This window comes from Peromyscus californicus, unplaced genomic scaffold, assembly GCF_007827085.1.
Source record: "Peromyscus californicus insignis strain IS unplaced genomic scaffold, ASM782708v3 Scaffold_21__1_contigs__length_65335640, whole genome shotgun sequence".
NCBI lineage: Eukaryota > Metazoa > Chordata > Mammalia > Rodentia > Cricetidae > Peromyscus > Peromyscus californicus.
Window position 1 is genome coordinate 51,239,771 of NW_026294514.1, and position 21,575 is coordinate 51,261,345.

General features: G+C 41.3%; 1 protein-coding gene across 4 annotated transcripts in view; it reads left to right on the plus strand.

Moving 5' to 3' along the window:
• The window catches only part of Gin1 (gypsy retrotransposon integrase 1), a 29,920-nt gene extending 10,914 nt beyond the window's left edge, over positions 1 to 19,006 (plus strand). For 3 of the 4 annotated variants that reach the window (XM_052750280.1, XM_052750281.1, XM_052750282.1), the window contains 5 exons: positions 3,547 to 3,740; positions 6,164 to 6,469; positions 8,287 to 8,646; positions 9,496 to 9,778; positions 17,571 to 19,006. In XM_052750280.1, coding sequence (XP_052606240.1) covers positions 3,547 to 3,740; positions 6,164 to 6,469; positions 8,287 to 8,646; positions 9,496 to 9,778; positions 17,571 to 17,845 — 1,418 coding nt within the window. In that variant the 3' untranslated portion in view covers positions 17,846 to 19,006. Of the gene's footprint in view, positions 1 to 3,546; positions 3,741 to 6,163; positions 6,470 to 8,286; positions 8,647 to 9,495; positions 9,779 to 17,570 lie in introns of those variants that run through there. The other variant, XM_052750283.1, reaches the window with a different exon arrangement.
• The last annotated feature ends 2,569 nt before the right edge of the window (positions 19,007 to 21,575 follow it).

Here is a 21,575-nt window from a genome sequence, read left to right on the forward strand (position 1 = left end):
CTGTCCCCCCACTACGCCATCCCCCTCTGTCCCCTCACTACACCATCCCCCCTCTGTCCCCCCACTACACCACCCCCCTCTTTCCCCCCACTACGCCGTCCCCCCGTCCCCCCACTACGCCATCCCCCTCTGTCCCCTCACTACACCATCCCCCCTCTGTCCTCCCACTACACCATCCCCCCTCTGTCCCCCCACTACACCATCCCCCCTCTGTCCTCCCACTACACCATCCCCCTCTGTCCCCCCCACTACACCATCCCCCTCTGTCCCCCCCACTACACCATCCCCCCTCTGTCCCCCCCACTACACCATCCCCCTCTGTCCCCCCACTACACCATCCCCCTCTGTCCCCCCACTACACCATCCCCCCTCTGTCCCCCCACTACACCATCCCCCTCTGTCCCCTCACTACACCATCCCCCTCTGTCCCCCCCACTACACCATCCCCCCTCTGTCCCCCCACTACACCATCCCCCTCTGTCCCCTCACTACACCATCCCCCTCTGTCCCCCCACTACACCATCCCCCTCTGTCCCCCCACTACACCATCCCCCTCTGTCCCCCCACTACACCATCCCCCCTCTGTCCCCTCACTACACCATCCCCCTCTGTCCCCCCACTACACCATCCCCCTCTGTCCCCCCACTACACCATCCCCCCTCTGTCCCCCCACTACACCATCCCCCCTCTTTCCCCCCACTACACCATCCCCCCTCTGTCCCCCCACTACACCATCCCCCCTCTGTCCCCCCCACTACACCATCCCCCCTCTTTCCCCCCACTACACCATCCCCCCTCTGTCCCCCCCACTACACCATCCCCCCTCTGTCCTCCCACTACACCATCCCCCCTCTGTCCCCTCACTACACCATCCCCCTCTGTCCTCCCACTACACCATCCCCCTCTGTCCCCCCACTACACCATTCCCCTCTGTCCCCTCACTACACCATCCCCCCTCTGTCCCCTCACTACACCATCCCCCTCTGTCCTCCCACTACACCATCCCCCCTCTGTCCTCCCACTACACCATCCCCCCTCTGTCCCCCCACTACGCCATCCCCCCTCTTTCCCCCCACTACACCATCCCCCCTCTGTCCCCCCACTACACCATCCCCCCTCTTTCCCCCCACTACACCATCCCCCCTCTGTCCCCCCACTACACCATCCCCCCTCTGTCCCCCCACTACACCATCCCCCCTCTTTCCCCCCACTACACCATCCCCCCTCTGTCCCCCCACTATACCATCCCCCCTCTGTCCCCCCACTACACCATCCCCCCTCTTTCCCCCCACTACACCATCCCCCCTCTGTCCCCCCACTACACCATCCCCCCTCTGTCCCCCCACTACACCATCCCCCTCTTTCCCCCCCACTACACCATCCCCCCTCTGTCCTCCCACTACACCATCCCCCTCTGTCCCCCCCACTACACCATCCCCCCTCTGTCCCCCCCACTATACCATCCCCCTCTGTCCTCCCACTACACCATCCCCCTCTGTCCCCTCACTACACCATCCCCCTCTGTCCCCCCACTACACCATCCCCCTCTGTCCTCCCACTACACCATCCCCCTCTGTCCCCTCACTACACCATCCCCCTCTGTCCCCCCACTACACCATCCCCCTCTGACCCCCCCACTACACCATCCCCCCTCTGTCCCCCCACTACACCATCCCCCCTCTGTCCCCCCCACTACACCATCCCCCTCTGTCCCCCCACTACACCATCCCCCTCTGTCCCCCCCACTACACCATCCCCCCTCTGTCCCCCCACTATACCATCCCCCCTCTGTCCCCCCACTACACCATCCCCCCTCTGTCCCCCCACTACACCATCCCCCTCTGTCCCCCCCACTACACCATCCCCCCTCTGTCCTCCCACTACACCATCCCCCTCTGTCCCCCCCACTACACCATCCCCCCTCTGTCCCCCCCACTACACCATCCCCCTCTGTCCCCCCCCCCCACTACACCATCCCCCCTCTGTCCCCCCCCACTACACCATCCCCCCTCTGTCCCCCCACTACACCATCCCCCCTCTGTCCTCCCACTACGCCGACCTCCTCTGTCCTCCCACTACACCATCCCCCCTCTGTCCCCTCACTACACCATCCCCCTCTGTCCCCCCCACTACACCATCCCCCTCTGTCCCCCCACTACACCATCCCCCCTCTGTCCCCTCACTACACCATCCCCCTCTGTCCCCTCACTACACCATCCCCCTCTGTCCCCCCACTACACCATCCCCCCTCTGTCCCCCCACTACACCATCCCCCCTCTGTCCTCCCACTACACCATCCCCCCTCTGTCCCCTCACTACACCATCCCCCTCTGTCCCCTCACTACACCATCCCCCTCTGTCCTCCCACTACACCATCCCCCTCTGTCCCCCCCCACTACACCATCCCCCTCTGTCCCCCCACTACACCATCCCCCCTCTGTCCTCCCACTACACCATCCCCCTCTGTCCTCCCACTACACCATCCCCCCTCTGTCCCCCCACTACACCATCCCCCCTCTGTCCCCCCCACTACACCATCCCCCTCTGTCCCCTCACTACACCATTCCCCTCTGTCCCCTCACTACGCCATCCCCCCTCTGTCCCCCCACTACACCATCCCCCTCTGTCCCCCCACTATACCATCCCCCTCTGTCCCCTCACTACACCATCCCCCTCTGTTCCCCCCACTACACCATCCCCCTCTGTCCCCCCACTACACCATCCCCCTCTGTCCCCCCCACTACACCATCCCCCTCTGTCCCCCCCACTACACCATCCCCCTCTGTCCCCTCACTACACCATCCCCCTCTGTCCCCCCCACTACACCATCCCCCTCTGTCCCCCCCACTACACCATCCCCCTCTGTCCCCCCACTACACCATTCCCCTCTGTCCTCCCACTACACCATCCCCCCTCTGTCCTCCCACTACACCATCCCCCCTCTGTCCTCCCACTACACCATCCCCCCTCTGTCCTCCCACTATACCATCCCCCTTCTGTCCCTCCCACTAGGCCATCCCCCTTCTGTCCCCCCACTACACCATCCCCCCTCTGTCCCCTCACTACGCCATCCCCCCTCTGTCCCTCCCACTAGGCTGTCCCCCGCTCTACTCAACTCAGAACAAGGAAAGAAAGGGCCCTGCTTACAAAAAAACAGTTATAATGAGTTCAGGAAATTTTGTACCAAGAAGCTCCTCATCTATACAGAATTCATTTTATTACCTAAGCCATTTTTAATAGCTTCTACAAGTATTTCTCTAACCTGAGCACTCCCAAAGAGGGGTCATTTCATGTTCTCAGAGTTACCACATGCTTTAGAGAGCAAGCTTACTCCATTTACATTGATACCTACAGAATTATAGCAGATAGGGGCCTTCTGGGTCTTCAGAATGCATGACAATAGCATTGCAAGTAATTATTCTGTTTCAAAGAAAGATTTCTGTAAAAATAAAATTAAAAATTTTCATGGTTTTAATTTAAGGCTATAATGGTCTAAACTCTATGGAGCTTTGAAAATGACAGATTTTTTTATGTCATTCATTTCAGAAAAAAAGCTGTTTTATGTTGGAAAAGACAGAAAACAAAATCGTTTGGTAGTTGTTTCAGAAGAGGAAAAAAAGAAAGTCCTAAGAGAGTGCCATGAAAATGGCACTGGTGTTCATCATGGCATATCCAGAACTCTCACTCTGGTGGAGTCCAGTTACTACTGGACTTCTGTGACCAATGATGTCAAACAGTGGGTATGGCTTGTGTGTTTAGAAATGTTTTTATTGTCTTTCTAATAAATACAAAGGTCAGTATTGCTTAAAATGTACTGTACAAATCACCTATGGGATAAGTACTTTATGTTTTATTTTTGAAATAAGAAAACATTTAAATTAAAAGTAAGTATTTTTCTTTATAAGTATTTTAAATCAGTAGAGTATGAATTAAACCAAGAAAATACAATATTTTGATAGGAAATTATTGAGAATTGGAACATTGAGTTCCATTTTGCAGGCAAATTCAACTGAGGTTGAAATTCTTTAGCTAACTATTATATCCTTAATGCCATCATGAATGACTTTTTATATAATCAAAATAAGTACATTCATAATTCAATCTCAGTGTGTATTCTCAGCTTTTGTGCCTATCCTGAAGATAGAAAAATGTCAAATCTAAATGGCAGGAACCTAAACCCAAATTGTAAGTGTTCCATGCATTCTTTTACAGCATTCAGTGAAATAAATATCAAGTGGTTATAATTTGAGAAAAGGTATCATTCTTAAAATAATGCTTTTTGTAACTGGTGAATACATTAAAGTTGAAAATGAGAGTGATCATCAGGAATAATTATGATGAGCATTTCCCAGCTCACTAGTCCACTCCCGTTTTCCGGAGTGATTTTCTGTTTCTTAATACACATTTCTGTCTCTATTATCTTTAAAAAAGAATTACTTTGATCACAATGATGAGGGTTTGTGTTTTTATTTTTGTTGTTAATTATTTTTTTAGACTTGGCTTGAAATAACTTCCAAAGTGAAAGTCTGGAAATGTTTTAAAAACAGCACCATCTATAAATTAATCAATTGATCTCTTCTTAATCCACTTAACAGTGGTTCTCAACCTTCAATGAAGTTCCTCATATTGTGGTGACCCCCAACCATAAGATTATTTCATTGCTACTTCATACCTGTAATTTTGCTACTGTTGTGAATCGTAATGTAAATATCTGATGTGCGACCCCAGGGTGCCACGACCCACAGTTTGAGAACCACTAACTTAAATAACAGCTTCATGAGACCTGGATTTCCTCTAGGACATAGGGAGATTTCTGGCATCTTTAGATATGATTTAATTAAAATTACAGCTCAGCCAATATTAGTGAAATGGGTGAATGAATGAACTTTAGAATAAAAACTATAGGAAGAAATGTCATTTGTTTGTATAAATTATTGCATAGCCACATGCTGGCTTAAAATGATAGAAAATGGAATATTTCATGGTAGCCTATTAGGAGATTCTTTGTTATGTTCTTCCTTCCTTTTCATTTTTTTCTTTTTATTTATTTATTTACTTACTTATTTTGGGCAATTGGGTTCCTATGATGTGACCTGGCTGGTTTTGAATTTACCATGTTGCCCTGACTCTCGGGCTTCAGCATCCTGAGTCAAAGGATTACATAAATGCATCAGTTAAAAATAAAATAATAAACAACCATTCTAAGATCTGTTGGTTTAATATATATTTGAATGTGAACCAGAATCATATTCCATTTGAATAAGGCCCTATTGAGATTGTCATTTAATCAGAGTAGTATGAGCGGGCCCTGTGGTGCAGCTGTAATGACCGATATTTGCTTGTTCTAAGTAAAAGGCTTTATTTAATGGGCTATTCCCAGGCCAGTAAACTTCCTTTAAAATAGAGAGTACTTGTTTGTAGATGTAACTGTCTTTTTTTTTTTTTTTTTGGTTTTTCGAGACAGGGTTTCTCTGTGTCACTTTGCGCCTTTCCTGGAACTCCCTTGGTAGCCCAGGCTTGCCTTGAACTCACAGAGATCCGCCTGCCTCTGCCTCCCGAGTGCTGGGATTAAAGGCGTGCGCCACCACCGCCCGGCGTAACTGTCTTTTTAATTAAGAAACACAGAGCCGATTCAGAGATGAAAGCCAAGAGGTCAGAGCAATAGCTAAGAGCTGAGATTAAAAACCTTACCCTTCACTGCCACTGCTGTCCTACCTCTCTGCAAGAGACCTCTTCCTGTGTGTTTGCCCTTTTTATTTACTTTCTATTTTGCCTTCTCATTGGTTGTAAACTCAACCACATGACCTCCTTGTCACTGCCCATCTATACAGACCTCCAGGTCTTCTATGATTGGTATTGAAATTAAAGGTGTGTGTCTCCATGCTGGCTGTATCCTTGAACACACAGAGATCGGCCTAGCTCTGCCTCCCAAGTGCTGGGATTAAAGATGTGCGCCACCACCACCAGCCTTTGCTATGGCTTGCTATTAGCTCTGACCCCCAGACAACTTTATTTATTAACATACAAATAAAATCACATTTCAGTACAAATAAAATATCACCATACTTGTTGACTATTTTAGATTCTGCTTTATAAAAATGACATATTACAGTGACTGTTTTAACATTTATATGCATTTTTCTTGTTGTGTGCCTCTCTGTAGGTATATGCTTGTCAGCATTGCCAAGTAGCAAAAAATACAGTTGTGGTGGCACCTCAGCAGCACCTTCTCACGGTGGGAAACCCGTGGAGTGTAGTTACTGTGGATCTGATGGGACCTTTCCATACCAGCGACAGGAGTCATGTGTATGCTATAATCGTGACTGATTTGTTCACAAAATGGGTTATGATTTTGCCTTTATGTGATGTCTCGGCATCAGAAATTTCTAAAGCTATTATCAATATATTTTTCTTATATGGACCTCCTCAGAAAATAATAATGGACCAAAGAGATGAATTCATTGAACAGGTAGGACAAAGTGCTCACATTTGGGAGCAGCTGTCACTCTTGGTGTCTGGCACACAGTTCTTATAGCTTTATAGGATATTTAATACACTCAGATAAATTGCTATAGATATGGAGGTATATAATATATAGTACTAGATTTGTTGAACTAGAGATTAGGAGAGCAAGATTTTTATTATTACTTTACCACTAAGTAATTGTAAGCCTATCTTTTGATATCTTCAAACTAAAGTGAGATGATTGAATCAAATATTTTTTACTTCTAGCTTAAGAACAACCAAAAATAAAAATATAATAAAATGATATTAACTAGCATGAAATGATTGACCATATTTATATCATGTTAAAAATATAAAGAATAATTTTATATGTATATTTTATATATTTATATAGGTAACTATAATAGGTATACAAACTAAAAGGCTTTATTAATACTACAGATTGATAATAACTAAGTAATTCAGTGGTCACTCATGATACATAAAGTTTAGTAAGAGCAAAATGGAAAACAACATGTAGAAGTAGATTCCTTATTCATTCTTTCATTTCAGCAGCTAATTAAATTTATGAATACAAAATTTAAATTTTAACAAGCTATTCCGTATAGCGTGGTCACATGACTTAGGTATCATATAGTCTTCCATATAAGAGTGGGTGAGGAGTCAAGCTCAGGCGCAAGCAACAGGGAATTCCTCTCCCTAAAACCAGAATGGAAGTAGAAACGTCCTTTGTACTCAAGTGAAAGAAGCGCAAACTACATAAGGTTGGAAGGAAAGCCGTGAGCATAGTGGGAACTCAGGCGCCCAGCTTCTTTCCGTCTTTGGGAATGCAGCTGTCAGTGTCGTGCTGACAATGTGGCTGTGGAGCCCATGTCATAATATTTATATTGCAGTTAACAGGGGAGAACAGTGGGAAAAAAAAAAAAAAAAGCCTAGCACTGGCTGAGTTTGTGCGGAAATTGTAACTTACGTCTTTTTCTGCCACAGTTCTCACATGGCCACTTCTGCCTTATTGGGATCTTGGAAGATGTGAGATACGTATTAGCTTTCCTTTGAGAATCTTTATCTTTCCAATTACTCTGACAGTTATTTGTAGAAAATGTTCTTTTGAAGAGAAATTTATCAGCGGAAGGTTAACTAAATTAAAATAACAGAAAATATGAAAGCATCAAGGTCGAAAAATTGTTGTTTAACATTTGAGAGACTTACTATTATTACAAGTGTCCTAAACTCATCCTGAATTCTTTGAAGTCTGGGCCATAAAAATTATTATTATAACAGCAATAGTTGTTGCAGTTAAATTCCATAAATTCCGTACTCCTTGCTGAGAGCTGTTTGATTTCTTACAAGCATTGCTTTGTATATGCCCCTAGGCGGCTGTGAGTAGGGTTTTTCTCAATTTACAAAGGAGAAAACTGAGTACAGAGACTGTGTCATGTGACCTAGTGGTCCTTTGAAAAAAATAGTCTACTGAATTCAAAAGTTACTTGACCACAAGGTTATTTTTGAATTCTGTCCTTCCGTTTCCTTGTTGTGTGTGTATATTAGGTGCTTAGACTCCCACATCTTAAGCTTGTGTCTTTAAAACGGAGTTAATAATACATCATAAAGTCGTCCTGACATGTAATGACAAAAATGACATTTCATGTGTTGATCAGCACTTAGTAAGGACTCAGTAGAATTTTACCCAAAATGCTTATATATTTTACCTGAATGCCTGTGTTCAATGAAAGACAAGACTTGGGCTTCTTGAAACCTTTTTTAAGCCAGAGGAGAAATACGAACTTTAAACAGTCAGTTTTGCTTTTTCGTATTTTCCAGATCAATACAGAACTGTATAGATTGTTTGGTACAAAGCAGATTGTCATTTCTCATGCTTCTGGAAGTGTTAATCCATCGGAAAGTACACCTAGCACAATCAAAGGCTTTCTCTCCAAACACTGTGCCGACCACCCAAACACCTGGGACGAGCATTTGCCTGCGCTTTCCTTTGCCTTCAATGTGACGCACTCAGAGCCTACTAAAAACACGCCGTATTTCCAAATGTTCAACCGGAATCCCTGTCTGCTGGAGTGGCCTCCCGAAGTGGGTGGGGAAAATACAAGCGTGTTTGCCAGAATTGTAGCTGCAGTTAGAGAGGCTGATGTGGTATTGGAGGACAAGACACCGTCAGCTGGCCAGGTAAGTCCACACCAGAAAAGCTCTGTGAAGCCCTACAGAAGAGGAATTATGTTCAAAATGTCAGCATGTGGGCACGTTCGTGTATGTGGACATGATACACCCTTAAGCAAAAAATTTAAAAAATGAAGTTTTTATCTACCATGTTCTGCTTATTTTGGTTAAGTGATATGCTTGTTTATTGTTTTCGTGTGTATGTGCTTTGTGTAGATTATGTATGTATTTGTGCAGTGCATGTGCACACGTGTGAACATGTGTGGAGGCTGGTAATAGACATCCACTGTCTTTCTCACTCTCAGCCTGAGTTTTTGAGCCAAAGCCCCTCACTGAAACTAGAGCTCACGAATTCAGCTACACAGGCTGCCCAGGGTGCACCCGGGTGTGCCAGGCTCACCCCTTCCCCTCCATTGCTGGGGTTACAGATGTGTGGTACTGTGTCCAGTGGGTGCTGGGAATCTGAACTCATGGCCGCGTGAGTGTGTATCAGGCATTGACCACTGAACCTGTTCCCCAGCCCCTGAATCGTCTGCTTATAGGCGATGAAAGTCTAAGAAACTGGCAGTAAGCTATGACTTGGGGAAGACTGCGTAGACCTGGTATCTAATCTGTACTTGTTAGCAGTTGTAGAACCTTGTACTCTGTACTTGTGCTAGTGCACGTTCTCAGAAGCACTCAGCCTGTATGCTTTACCGTCGATGTAAAAAGAGATACCGACTTTAAAATATTTTTAAAGAACTAGTTAGGAGTCCGTCCTTCATTTCGGTAACAACTCAGTAGATGCCCACTGCTACCATCTGATCAGTATATGCATTTAAATTAAGCCCGGTCATAATTCTGTTTTTGCATTGACAGATGGAGAACAGCAATTTGGATGAACTAAACAAAACCAAGACTGTTAAAAAGAAGCCAAAGCAGTTAAATCCGTTTCATTTAAAAGTGGGTCACGAGGTTCTACGTCAGAGGAAGAACTGGTGGAAAGACGGCCGTTTCCAGTCGGAATGGGTTGGCCCTTGTGTCATAGACTACATCACCGAGAGTGGATGTGCTGTCCTGAGGGACAACACGGGCACCAGACTGAAGAGGCCCATCAAAATGTCCCACCTGCGGCCTTACGTGAGGGAGCCCGCTGAGCAAGGTAGGCATCCGTAACTTCCCTGGTGTGTCCTTTTCCCTGGGAAGAGGGATTCGAATTTCAAGCAAACTTCTTGCCTCCTATGGTTAAACTGCTTCCCCCTCTAAATTTCATACTTGATAGAGTTTTAGTTCTCCCTCGTAAGCCAATCAGAATGTACTTGTACAAACTTTTTTTTACTTTATGATTGAAAATGGATTTTTTTCATACAGTATATTGTGATTATGTCTTCCCCTTCTCCAGCCCCTCCTGGGTCCTCCCGCTTTCCCAAACACCCAAATCCATGCTTTCTCTCTCTTGTTAGAAAACAAGCAGGAGCCGGGCGGTGGTGGCGCACGCCTTTAATCCCAGCACTCGGGAGGCAGAGGCAGGTGGATCTCTGTGAGTTCGAGGCCAGCCTGGTCTCCAAAGCGAGTTCCAGGAAAGGCGCAAAGCTACACAGAGAAACCCTGTCTCGAAAAAAAACCAAAAAAAAAAAAAAAGAAAACAAGCAGGCACATAATAATAGTAGTAGTAGTAGTAGTATGCTCTAAAAGCAAACAAACCAGGATTTTTGTTTTGACTTATGTTTACTTTTCCTAATTGTTATGAAAAAATGCTAAATCTGTTTCAAAAATGGAAAGATCCCGTCTCCAGTTTTGCATAATATCCTATTACTTTCTGCCTCGTTTGTATGTGGAAAAACAGCAGCTATGATCATTTAATGCCAAAGACAATCATATTGTCCAGAATCTAATTGTAAAATAAATAGGGGAACTTAAAAAATTTATTTTCTTTTAATGTGACTTCATAATTAGTTCATGGGTTAGGATGGGTAAGGGTGGAGGATGGAGAATACTCAGAATGCTATCAGACTATAGAATTATGGCATTCCCATAATGATAATTGTAGGAGTGTTATAATGCCCCAAGCTATGCCAACAAGCATTCTGATCTCTAGCCTTTCCCTTTATAAGACTTGAATGATATTTTAACATGGTTTTCAGATTAAGTCCCCTACTTCTTCAAGATTATTTCATTTATTCCTACTGTATTTGTTCCTTCGAGCTTCTCTGAGGTAGATAGGTGAGAGGAAGTTATTTGGTACTTATTGGATAATTATGCTTTTTCTGTAAAGAATACAATACATTGCACCATTTTCATGCATGCTTATATTTACTTTGCTCATTTTTGTACATTGAATATATGCTAGTTAGTAATATATGAACAAACGAAAAATGATGCATTAATATTATTTGAATGCAAGTTACATTACATGGTGTTGCAATATATTTTTAAATATCATAAATAAGTCACTTAGTAGATAAAAGTAAATAACAAGAAATAAGCAATGACCTATGTTTACCCTGTTTCTTTGTTGAGATATGAAGCCCTCATGGGGCTTATCAGTATAGTAGTTCTTATCCACTTCTGGTCTGGACCCTAGCACTTCCGTTAAGAGCTCTTGGTCCTTTTGATTCCTGTGGCAGAACCAGTTGCTCTAGTCACAAACTTACCTCAGACTGTTCTGACTCTGAACACATGGGTGATTTCGTCTTTCCTATAAGAGGGCAGTACATTCGTTCTCGTGTGTCTTCTCACTCCAGAGCGTTTATAGACTCTCCCTTCTACAGGCTAAGCAGGGAAAAGGGAACTGGATGTGTTCTTTAATCCCACCACGATTTCCGCCTTCACCTTCCGAATGTGTTTCCTTCTAATATGTTAATATTCAGTCATACAGAATTTGCATGTAAAATGCTGCTGTGCAGGATCTTGTTCTCATTCTTCAGTTGTCTCTTATCAAAGACATTCAGAAAGGAAGTCAGTTATTTTCCTTCTGAATATTTCAGAAACAAGTTGAAAGCACAAGTGTCTAAACAGAAGCAATGGAGTTCTTGCCTCGTGCTGAAATTTTCTGGAAATGTTTCTTCTAGTAATGCAAGAAAATTGTAGTGTTAGTATTGGTATGAACATAGACTTTGGAAGATGATAAGTGCGATTTTACAATTTCCTATCAGCCATGCTATAAACTAGTTTTTCAATAGTGTTTGATCCTTTTTTTGTGTGTATGTGGAGTTTCATTGGCAGAAATACAAAGTAAATGTGGCTTACTCCATCTTTTGCCTCAGCATCATACATTTTCCTCAAAGCCTTTCCCTCAGCAGCTGACCTTGAAGAGTCCCTGAAGTGAATTTAGTGAAAACAGTCACTTTGACCATCAAACATTTTTATTTGACACGAATTTAAACATCCAATAACGAAAAGGAGTTCAAATATCTGTTTATATCTGTCACATTACTCTTTACTACTGCTGATTTCTTGGCTGTGTTAAAGGGTTACAGTCTAACACTTCTGTTGCCAAGTTCCTGTCGTTCTTGTCTGGAACATAGCACTGAGCTAACACATCCAGTACTAGGTTAGCAGTACTTGTCGTTGCTATTTTAAGTAGGCCTGTTTGCTGTTTGTCTGATTAGATGCTGAGCACATCTAAGCTCCTTGTTCTGATGGGAATTTTTACAAATATTCTACTGTCCCATTGTGATCGCAGTCTTGTTGGAAAGAGATAATTTTGGTGTTGACCTGCTGTCCCATCTGACACAAACTGGTTTTTAATTTATTTGCTTTATTGAGGATAGATTTGGGTCTACCTCACTAAAGTTTTAGTCTCATTCTTTCCTTCATGATTAAATGCCCACTTATGAAATAATTTTCATTATGCAAGTTTCGTATTCCTGCCAAAACAATTTGCAGTGCATTTAGTGCTTCAAACAACATATATTTGTTGCCATAAATGTATCTACTTTAGAATTTCTACATGGGTTTTATTGGGCTGAAATTAAGGTACTGGTAGAGTCATGTTTCTAGAATGACTAGAAGAGAAGACAATGGATTTCCTTCTCCTTTCTAGCTTCTAGAGCAGTGGTTCTCAACCTTCCTAATGCTGCCACCACCCTTTAATACCATTCCTCTTGTTGTGCTGACCCCTAATCATAAAATTATTTTTGTTGCTACTTCATAACTGTAATTTTGCTACTGTTATGAATCATGGTGTAAATATCTGATGTGCAGGATAGCTGATATGCCATCCCTGTGAAAGGGTTGTTTGACCCCCAAACAGGTTGCGACCCACAGCTTGAGAACCACTGTTCTAGATGCTTCATTTATTCCCTGGCTTACAGTCCTTTTCTTCCGTTCTCAAAACCAGCATGCCTCAAATTCCTCTTGTCTCCCTCTTTGCCATTTGAGGACCTTTGTCCTTCAACCCACCCAAATACTTTAAAATTATCTCACTAATTTTAAGATCAGATCATTGGCAGCTTTAATTTCCTGACTACCCAAATTCCTTTGTGCCAGGTAAAGCAACATATTCACCATTTGCAGAGATTAATGGGTATACACTTTGGGAGACTATTATTGTGCTGAAGACAGTTAACAGTCTCATTAATAAAACAATGTGTCATAATGTCATAGTGTCATAATATTTTTATTATGACACTATACCTGTGATCACCACATTATTAGTAATATAGTTTATGCAGAGAAAGTGTTCCTTTGTACTTATAGCTACCTACTCTCCAGACCCAGAGCCCATCCAGTTTATTACTGGTAGCTACTATTAGTATTATAACTAATAATAATAGCATCAAATTATAGTTGTTTTGTCTTGGAAAGGATATATTACAAGAGCAATATAGTGTAAAAGTTTGAAAATTATCAGACTATTTAGTTATTTTGACATCTCACATAAGAATAAGAAAAGTAGCTCACACAAAACTTTATTTTTATAATTTAAAACATTAATTCACCCAAGTCATTCACATTTTGTGATCATTAAATGTAGATTCCTTCCTAAAAGTTAAATATCTATTTCCTAATCTTAAATTTTTTATTCCTTAAAGCCACATAAGAGAAAGTTTGTAAAAGCATCTTGAAAATATCTAAGTTTCAAAAAAAACTGAAGACATTATTCAGTCTTTTCAAAGTTGAAACAATTACCTTTGTTAAATGTATTTTCATCATAATCACAACTGAATCAATAGAATGGGGAAATAAAACTACTTAATACAATATATTTTGTGTAATGTAACTTGGTGGAAAATTCCATTAATATGGTGTTTGTCTCTGCCTTAAGAGTAAGAATGTCAGCATATTCTTTTCTGTGTCCTTTACTTGGGATTCTGTAGATCCACATCAATATTATCCAGTGACACAAAATCTATGTGACGGGTAGTTTTAAATTTTCTATTAGCACATTTTAAATAGAAAGAGATGAAAATGGTGTCTCATTTTCTTTAACAATATATGCAAAATATTGAATCTGCATACTTGGGAGGTCCCAAAGAGTCTGAGAGTCTTTTAATAAACTTTTTTGAAATTGAATCACATTTCAGTTGGGTCCAGTTAGAGACTATAGTTAGAATTGAAACATATTTGTTCCTTATGGGTGAATGAGGTGTTTTTTAATATATTAACTAGCCTTGACATTTTCACAGTAATTCTTACAATATGATCTATACTCTGCATAGTTTTGTTATAAGATACTGTAAGAACCATCATTTATGGAAAGGAAAAATGCATGTGTTTGTATAGCATATATACATACACACACACTCACACACACACATATAATGTTCCCCCTTAATAATAAGTGATATGGGTAAGATTTATTTTTTTCTAAGTCCAGTTAACTGAAACAAACCTAAACATAAAGTCGTTGAGCACAGATCCAAAAAATCAGCTTCTGAGAGTTTTGCCTCTTGTATCTAGATTCATTGTCCTCACTGATACATATTTAGTAAGCATATTTTTCTAAAATAAGCCAACCTAGGGGTTGGCTGTTGGTCTAGGGTTACAATAAACTAACCTACTCATCTATATGAAAAAAATTTTTTTCAGAAAACCTCCTTTATCAATCATTCCTGAAAAATGCCTTGGAAATTCCCTAGGTCCTGTGGGGTCTGCTGTCAGTGATGATGTCATCTAACATATAGGCATTGATCTTATAGAATTCTTCATGAATATTTTAAATTCCACAACACTTTCTAACATACCCAACCTTTTAATTATGCTCATGAACTTTCTGGCCTTTTGTATTAAGCATAAGCTAATAAGCAAGCTGCAATGTTAAATTTCTAATAATACTCTGTCTTTCAAATTCATTGACCCTTTTCCATCTTCTTGGTGCTTTTAGTCAAAACAATTCTCAATCATTAATTGGATGATTTGTAGTCTGTCTTTCAAATTCATTCCTTTTGTACAGCAATTCTCCCACAATAGCATACAGCCCATCATTTTCTTGCCCCTTACAATTCTGTGTACTTTTATTCCCCCATAAATAAGTCATCTCCTGAATTAATTTCAGTCTGATCACCACATACTCTTTCATAAGAATTTGTAAAGTGTAATTTGAAAAACCTCTCAACACTTAATGCCCAGGCATACTTTGCATAATAATGAACTAAATGGCTGTGTAAGCCCAAGCCTGTAGAGGTATGGGGTCCTTGTGCACATAGATAAGCACCAAGGAAGACAGGAAAGTTAAGCACTCAGGCTTGTCTCTTCAAAGGAAGGAAAGTGTTTACCTGTTTCCACTTGGAATGCTGGAAATGGATGTAGTTTATTACCTGGTGATGGTTTGCTATCTCCAGGACCAGGCCTCACCCAAATCCACCAGACTATTATATTTGTTTATCCCAGACTATTCCCCCTACATTTTGAGCATTGCCTCTCAGTCAATAAAACTCGTCTTTCTGAGAGATGTTCCTTTTTTATGAGAGATGTCACTTGTGCTTTACAACAGCCTAGGTAACGTCTGTGTTTATCTTAGTGCCAGACCAGTCCTGACTCCTACAGGCTATTTTGTTTACCTCAGTCATTCTCCCTATACTCTTATCTTGAGGATTGTTTCTGAGTCAAGAGTACCCATCTTTATGTAAGAAATCATATCTGTTTTGTAAAGAGTTTCAATCTAAACATGTCTTAGGCTTTGTTATATACATGGGATTGAGTTAATTATCAGGAAACTACTTTCCAAAAATGAGCTGTGCTTAAATATGCCTAAAATAAACTGCCTGGTGTCAGACTCCGGAAGTTTGAACCAGCCAGGCTAAGTCATGCTATACCAGATTTCCTTTTGTGGATCATTTGTCTGCTGGTCATAGTGTTTACAGAGACTCCCACATAAGCCCTTTATGCCACCTGTTTATAGTGTGGATTCTAAGAGCTCCTAAAGTTTATAAATTTTAAGTTTTTAAATGTATGAACTTCTAGAGAGGGTTCATTTTCCCAAACATACTACCAACTCTGGGGTGATCCCAACTGACCTCTGATCTAAATAGGCAATTAGTCTTCTTTTCTTACACTTAGATTAAAGGGTTCTATAAGATATTAAAATCTTTAAGAGACTCTGTTAATGTTTGGGAGAAGATTCAGAAAGAGAATGCGGGGATGATGTTAATCAGCTATGGTAGATGAGTTCCTTTTTGTGATGAATTGGAGAATCAGACCTGGAGGAATTTTTTTTTTTTTTTTTTTTTCCTGTGGGATGGTCTATATGTCAAATGCTCTGGTTGATCAATAAATAAAACACTGATTGGCCAGTGGCCAGGCAGGAAGTATAGGCGGGACTAACAGAGAGGAGAATTGAGAGAACAGGAAGGTAGGAGGAGACATTGCCAGCCGCAGCCATGACAAGCAGCATGTGAAGATACCGGTAAGCCACGAGCCACGTGGCAAGGTATAGATTTATAGAAATGGGTTAATTTAAGATATAAGAACAGTTAGCAAGAGGCCTGCCATGGCCATACAGTTTGTAAGCAATATAAGTCTCTATGTTTACTTGGTTGGGTCTGAGCGGCTGTGGGACTAGCGAGTGACAGAGATTTGTCCTGACTGTGGGCCAGGCAGGAAAACTCTAGCTACATTTTTTGTCTATTGCATTCTTTATAGTGAAAGAGACCGCTGTTTTGCTCTTGGTTTAACAACTTATTTTAGACCTGTTTCCAGGAGTTTATGATAAGTTTGCTAAAAATATAACAAAATACTGACAAGGAAAGGTTTCCTGTTGAGTGTAGATCAGGTAGATCTTGAACATGCCTCAGGTTTTTGCTATCAGATTCAACTGAAATAAGTTTAGCTGCTTCATTGGAGCTCGCCACATGAGTCAGATTTTGGCTACTTTATCTTATTCTAGTTTATGGCTTTATATTATAACTCATTGATGTAGTTGTACTACTATGAATTCTGTACAAATTGGAGGGCATCTGAAATTAGAAATGTAAAAGTTTTGCAATTCAGTTGGCTAAAATACCCTTATTAATTCACACAGAAATGCTTTGTAGATGCATATTAAGGATATCATCAGTATCAAAATTATAGTTCTGTAATTTTGTTTCACCTTTATCACTCCAAGGACCACTCAAGGAAATTGGAAGCTTTGTTTCAACATCTTTGATGGTCCTACATTCTTTATATGTGAATAGTGTGTGTGTGTGTATACACATAATTTTGTTCACTTTTATGAATGTTTTAAGAGGATAAGAGGTTTGGTTTGGAGGTAGGGGTTGGTTTCTTTGGTTTGGTTCTGGTTTGGTTATTTTTTGAGGCAGGGTTTCTCTGTGTAGCCCAAACTGAGAGATCTGCCCACCTCTGCCTCCCAGGTGTGTGTTACCATTCCCAGCTTGATAAGAGAGCTTTTCAGAAGTTAATATTCATGAACTAATTTGTATTGCTTTGAGCTTCATCCATCACTTAATGTTTAACTTTAAAATGACGTTTGCCTTCAATTCTAAGATGAAACATTGATCTCTCTCTTTCAGACAGTCTTTATCTCTTGCAAGGTTCGATAGTAGCAGATCACGACTACATTGGATTACCTGAAATCTCAGTTGGAGCATACCAGGCAAATATTCTGGTAGAAGATGCAACTATTGGTGTAGCCGATAATGAATTATTGGCATCAAGCAAGGATCATGAACTCTTGGAATATAGAAATTCCAAAATCTCTGCATTGGTAGAAGATCCCAATTCTCTTGAGAAACAGACTTTCAGTCTATTGGATTCTTCAAATCAAGTTCTTGAGTACTTAAGTTAGTAAATACCAAAATTAATTTAAAATGCTTGCTTAGAATGTATATATTCCTAGATTATAAGCACTTTATTAAAATAGGTTGTATAGAAGAATTATCTTAGTACAATATTAACTAAATTCTAAAGGCTTATTTTAAACCTATGTAAAGTTGTGACACATTTGAATACATATAAATATATGTAACAGAAGTATCTCATGCATAGAATTCAGAAATGTCTCAGAGAACAGATAAAATCCATTCGCTTCTTTGGAAATAAATTCTAGTAGAACATTCTCAAAGCTTTTTCTAGTATTGGTACTACATTTTCTGTTCTAATATTTTTCAGGAATATCTTCCCCTTTGAAATAAATTTAAACTACTTATGGTTTAGTTAATAAATATTGAGTGAATAATAACATGAATGAAATGAAACATTTTTTTCTGTGATATTGGAACTTTTTAAATTTGCATTTATGTATATACGTGTGAGAGTGTGTGTGTGTGTGTGTGTGTGTGTGTGTGTGTGTGTGTGTGTGTACGTGTGTTTCTGTCTATGGCTTTGTACATGCGAGTGCAGTGCCTGTAAAGGCTAGAAAAAGGTGGCGGATACTCTGAAGCTGAAGATTCAGATGGTTGTGAGGCAACCAGTGTGAGAACTGGGGACCAAACGTGGACCTGTTGCATCAGCAGAATATACTGTAGCTAAAAGGCAAGTGACTCTCAGGGAAAGAACTAAGTCTCTGGCCTCATAATACAGACCAAAGAAATTGCAGATAGAATTCTAGAAAGAAACTGCTTAAAAAAAAAAAAGGTGTGGTTGTATTAATTAGCCTTATCCTGCTCTCCTGAGTTCATGAAGGGATCCTGCTGCAGTGCCTACATGGTAGATAAAGTGATCATGTCCTTTATCTTCTCAATGAAGTCACTTTCTTCTGTTTCTTTTAGAGATCATCTGACTTGAAATTGGCCTATTTTACTTGTTCTATTTAAGGAGGCCAGTTCGCATTCAGATTCATTTCTGAGTTGCAGATTCTGAACAGTTAAAAATAAAGTCTTCCTTTCCTAAGTAATTTCTCATCAGATTTTTGTTATGTGTGTATGAGTCATATCAGGCTACATTGTTCTTTGTGCAAATTATCCCCAAATCTTAGTGGCTTAAAACAATAAAGCTTCTTCCTTGGCCACCCACGTGTCCTTCTTGGTCATCAGTGACTGATTTCAGTTTCACCCTCAAAAATGTAGAGTGATGAAGCTTAGTTCCTGAAATGGCACTATACATCATGGCAAAGGGAGGGTAACATGTTGAACTGAGCACTAGACCAAAGGGAGTTTACCAAGACATTGTGCACATCACCACAGTGTTTAAATACCATGTACTGCTGTGGGTACAGAATTTCTTTTGTTTTGAAATTAATGATAATTTTTACAGTGTGAATATGTAAAAATTCACTGAACTTTACCATCAACAAGGGTGTTTCAGGCTTACTGTCTTTGCCTACTGTTCATATTCTCCTCAGTTGATAATGGCACCAGGATGACCCCATGGAACAGACTCCTGTGAACAACCTTCTGAGGTTATTATCAGATAAATCACCCACAGACTCTGGTCAGACCAGTAAAGGGCTTTCCCTGCTGAAATGCTCTGTAAATATTTGAAGAGGTAGCCGCTTTTTCAGGTGTGTAGACACCAACATTAAGACTCTGAAAATCATAACAAATCAGAAAGACATTATTCAACCAAGGTTTCAGAATAATCACCAATTCCTTACCCTCAAGAAGCCTATACCTAAAATGTGCCTGGAGAAGAATTCCAAATAATTGTCTGAAAGAAGTTCAGATATTCTACAGGTGAGCATAGACAACTAAAAAGAAACCTGAAACCATACATGGAAAAAGGAAGAAACAGTTTAGCAAGAAGAAGTTGAGGTAGTGTTAATTATATCCGGCCACGGTCTAGAGTCACCTGGGAAGAACATTTAAAGGGGGAATTGTCTTAGGTTAGCTTGGCCTATAGGCATGTCTGTGAAAGACTGTCTTGATTTTATTGTTTGAAATGGGAATATGCTCTCACTGTGTGTGGTGCTATCCCTAGTTGTGAGGGAGGCTAATCCACACTGGGATAAATGGAGGAGTACCCTTAGGGCAAACCCCAACCCAGTTAAACTTACAACTTGTGGAAAGAAAAGGCCTAAAGAATTTTCTGCTCCTAAGAGGCAACAACAGCAGAGCAACTATTACACTCTCCTTGCTGAAGATCTTTACATTTAGTATAGTCGGGGCCCTTGCGTCTGGATATTGGTTTTCCTCTCCGGAAAGGTGAGGAATTGCTTGAGAAGTAATGTCAGAACCTTACCTTATCAAAAGTGAAAAAATCAGTATGCAGATTCATGAACGCTACCTATGTTAGATGTAAAAATACCTTTACCCTGACATAATCAAGTTCTCAAAAACCAAAGACAGTTTTTAAATCACCAAGAAAAAAGCACCTTAGCAAAGTGTACTGCATCAATATGGTAAGCAGCATGGCACTGGTATAGCAAGAGGCCTATGGTATATAAACCGATGAAACAGTAACCCAGAACCATACTGTACGGGTTAGTTTTATGTCAACTTGATACAAGTCAGAGGCATTTTGGAGGAGGGAACCTCAATTGAGAAAAAGCTCCCATCAGACTGGCCTGTGAGGCTGTGGTGAATTCACACACACACACCCGCCGCCCCCAATGAGCCAATGAGTTTTTATTGGGGTTACTTACAGGAGCAGAGATGACTCAAAACAGCTCCATCACCAAAGCCCACCCCAACATGGGTGATGGCATAAAAACTCCAGAGCTCTCTAAATGACCTCTAGGCAGCTAGACAGGTTGGAGAATCTCTTCTTGGTAGCTAGGCTGATTGAGTAGTCTCCTTTCCCAGCAGTTGTTTTAACTGTTTCTATATCCTTGGGAAGGGATCCCCGTGAATGCTCTAAGTTTCATTCTTTTCATCCGTGTGAAGTTCATTCAGTTCCCAAGTCTCATAAGCCTCTCACTCTTTCCTTGTGGGAATGTTTTCAATTCAGAGTAAAACAATCCATGGGGGACAATTACCGGCGATCATGCTAATTAAACCAATTAAGAGTATGAGACCTTTAATAATGGCCAGACCAAGAGTAAGGTAATGCCTTCAAAATCTCTTTTGGTGCCAGAGCTCAGGGCACAGTGTTTTTAAAGATAAAACCCACAATTACATCAGTGTTGGGGGAGGAGGGTTACATCAGTGAGGGAGTTAGAGGAGCCTTGCAACATCTGTCTTTTTTGCAGAGCTCAGTGGTATTCTCCAGACATGTGGTGAATTTTCTTGATTGATAATTGATATACGAGTGCATAGCTCACCATGGGTGGGGCCACCCCTGGGCTGGTGGTCTTGGGTGCTTGAGGAAAGGAGGCCTGCAAACAACAATCCTCCCTGACCCCGGCATCAGCTCCTGCCTCTGGGTACCTACCCTGTTTGGGTTTATGTCCTGACTTCCTTTGATGATGAACTGTGATGGAGACGTGTAAGGCAAATAAACACTTTCCTTCCCAAGTTGCTTATAGTCGTGGTGTTTCATCAGAGCAAAAGAAACCCTGAAACAAATATTTATGCATTTATTGTTAAGTTTTAGAGTTTTATTTTTGTATTTATTTATGCATGAGTTATGGTGGGAAGAGAGAAAGGGGGGAGAGGGAGAGTATGTCAGAGAACAACTTTGTGAAGTTGTTTCTGTCCATC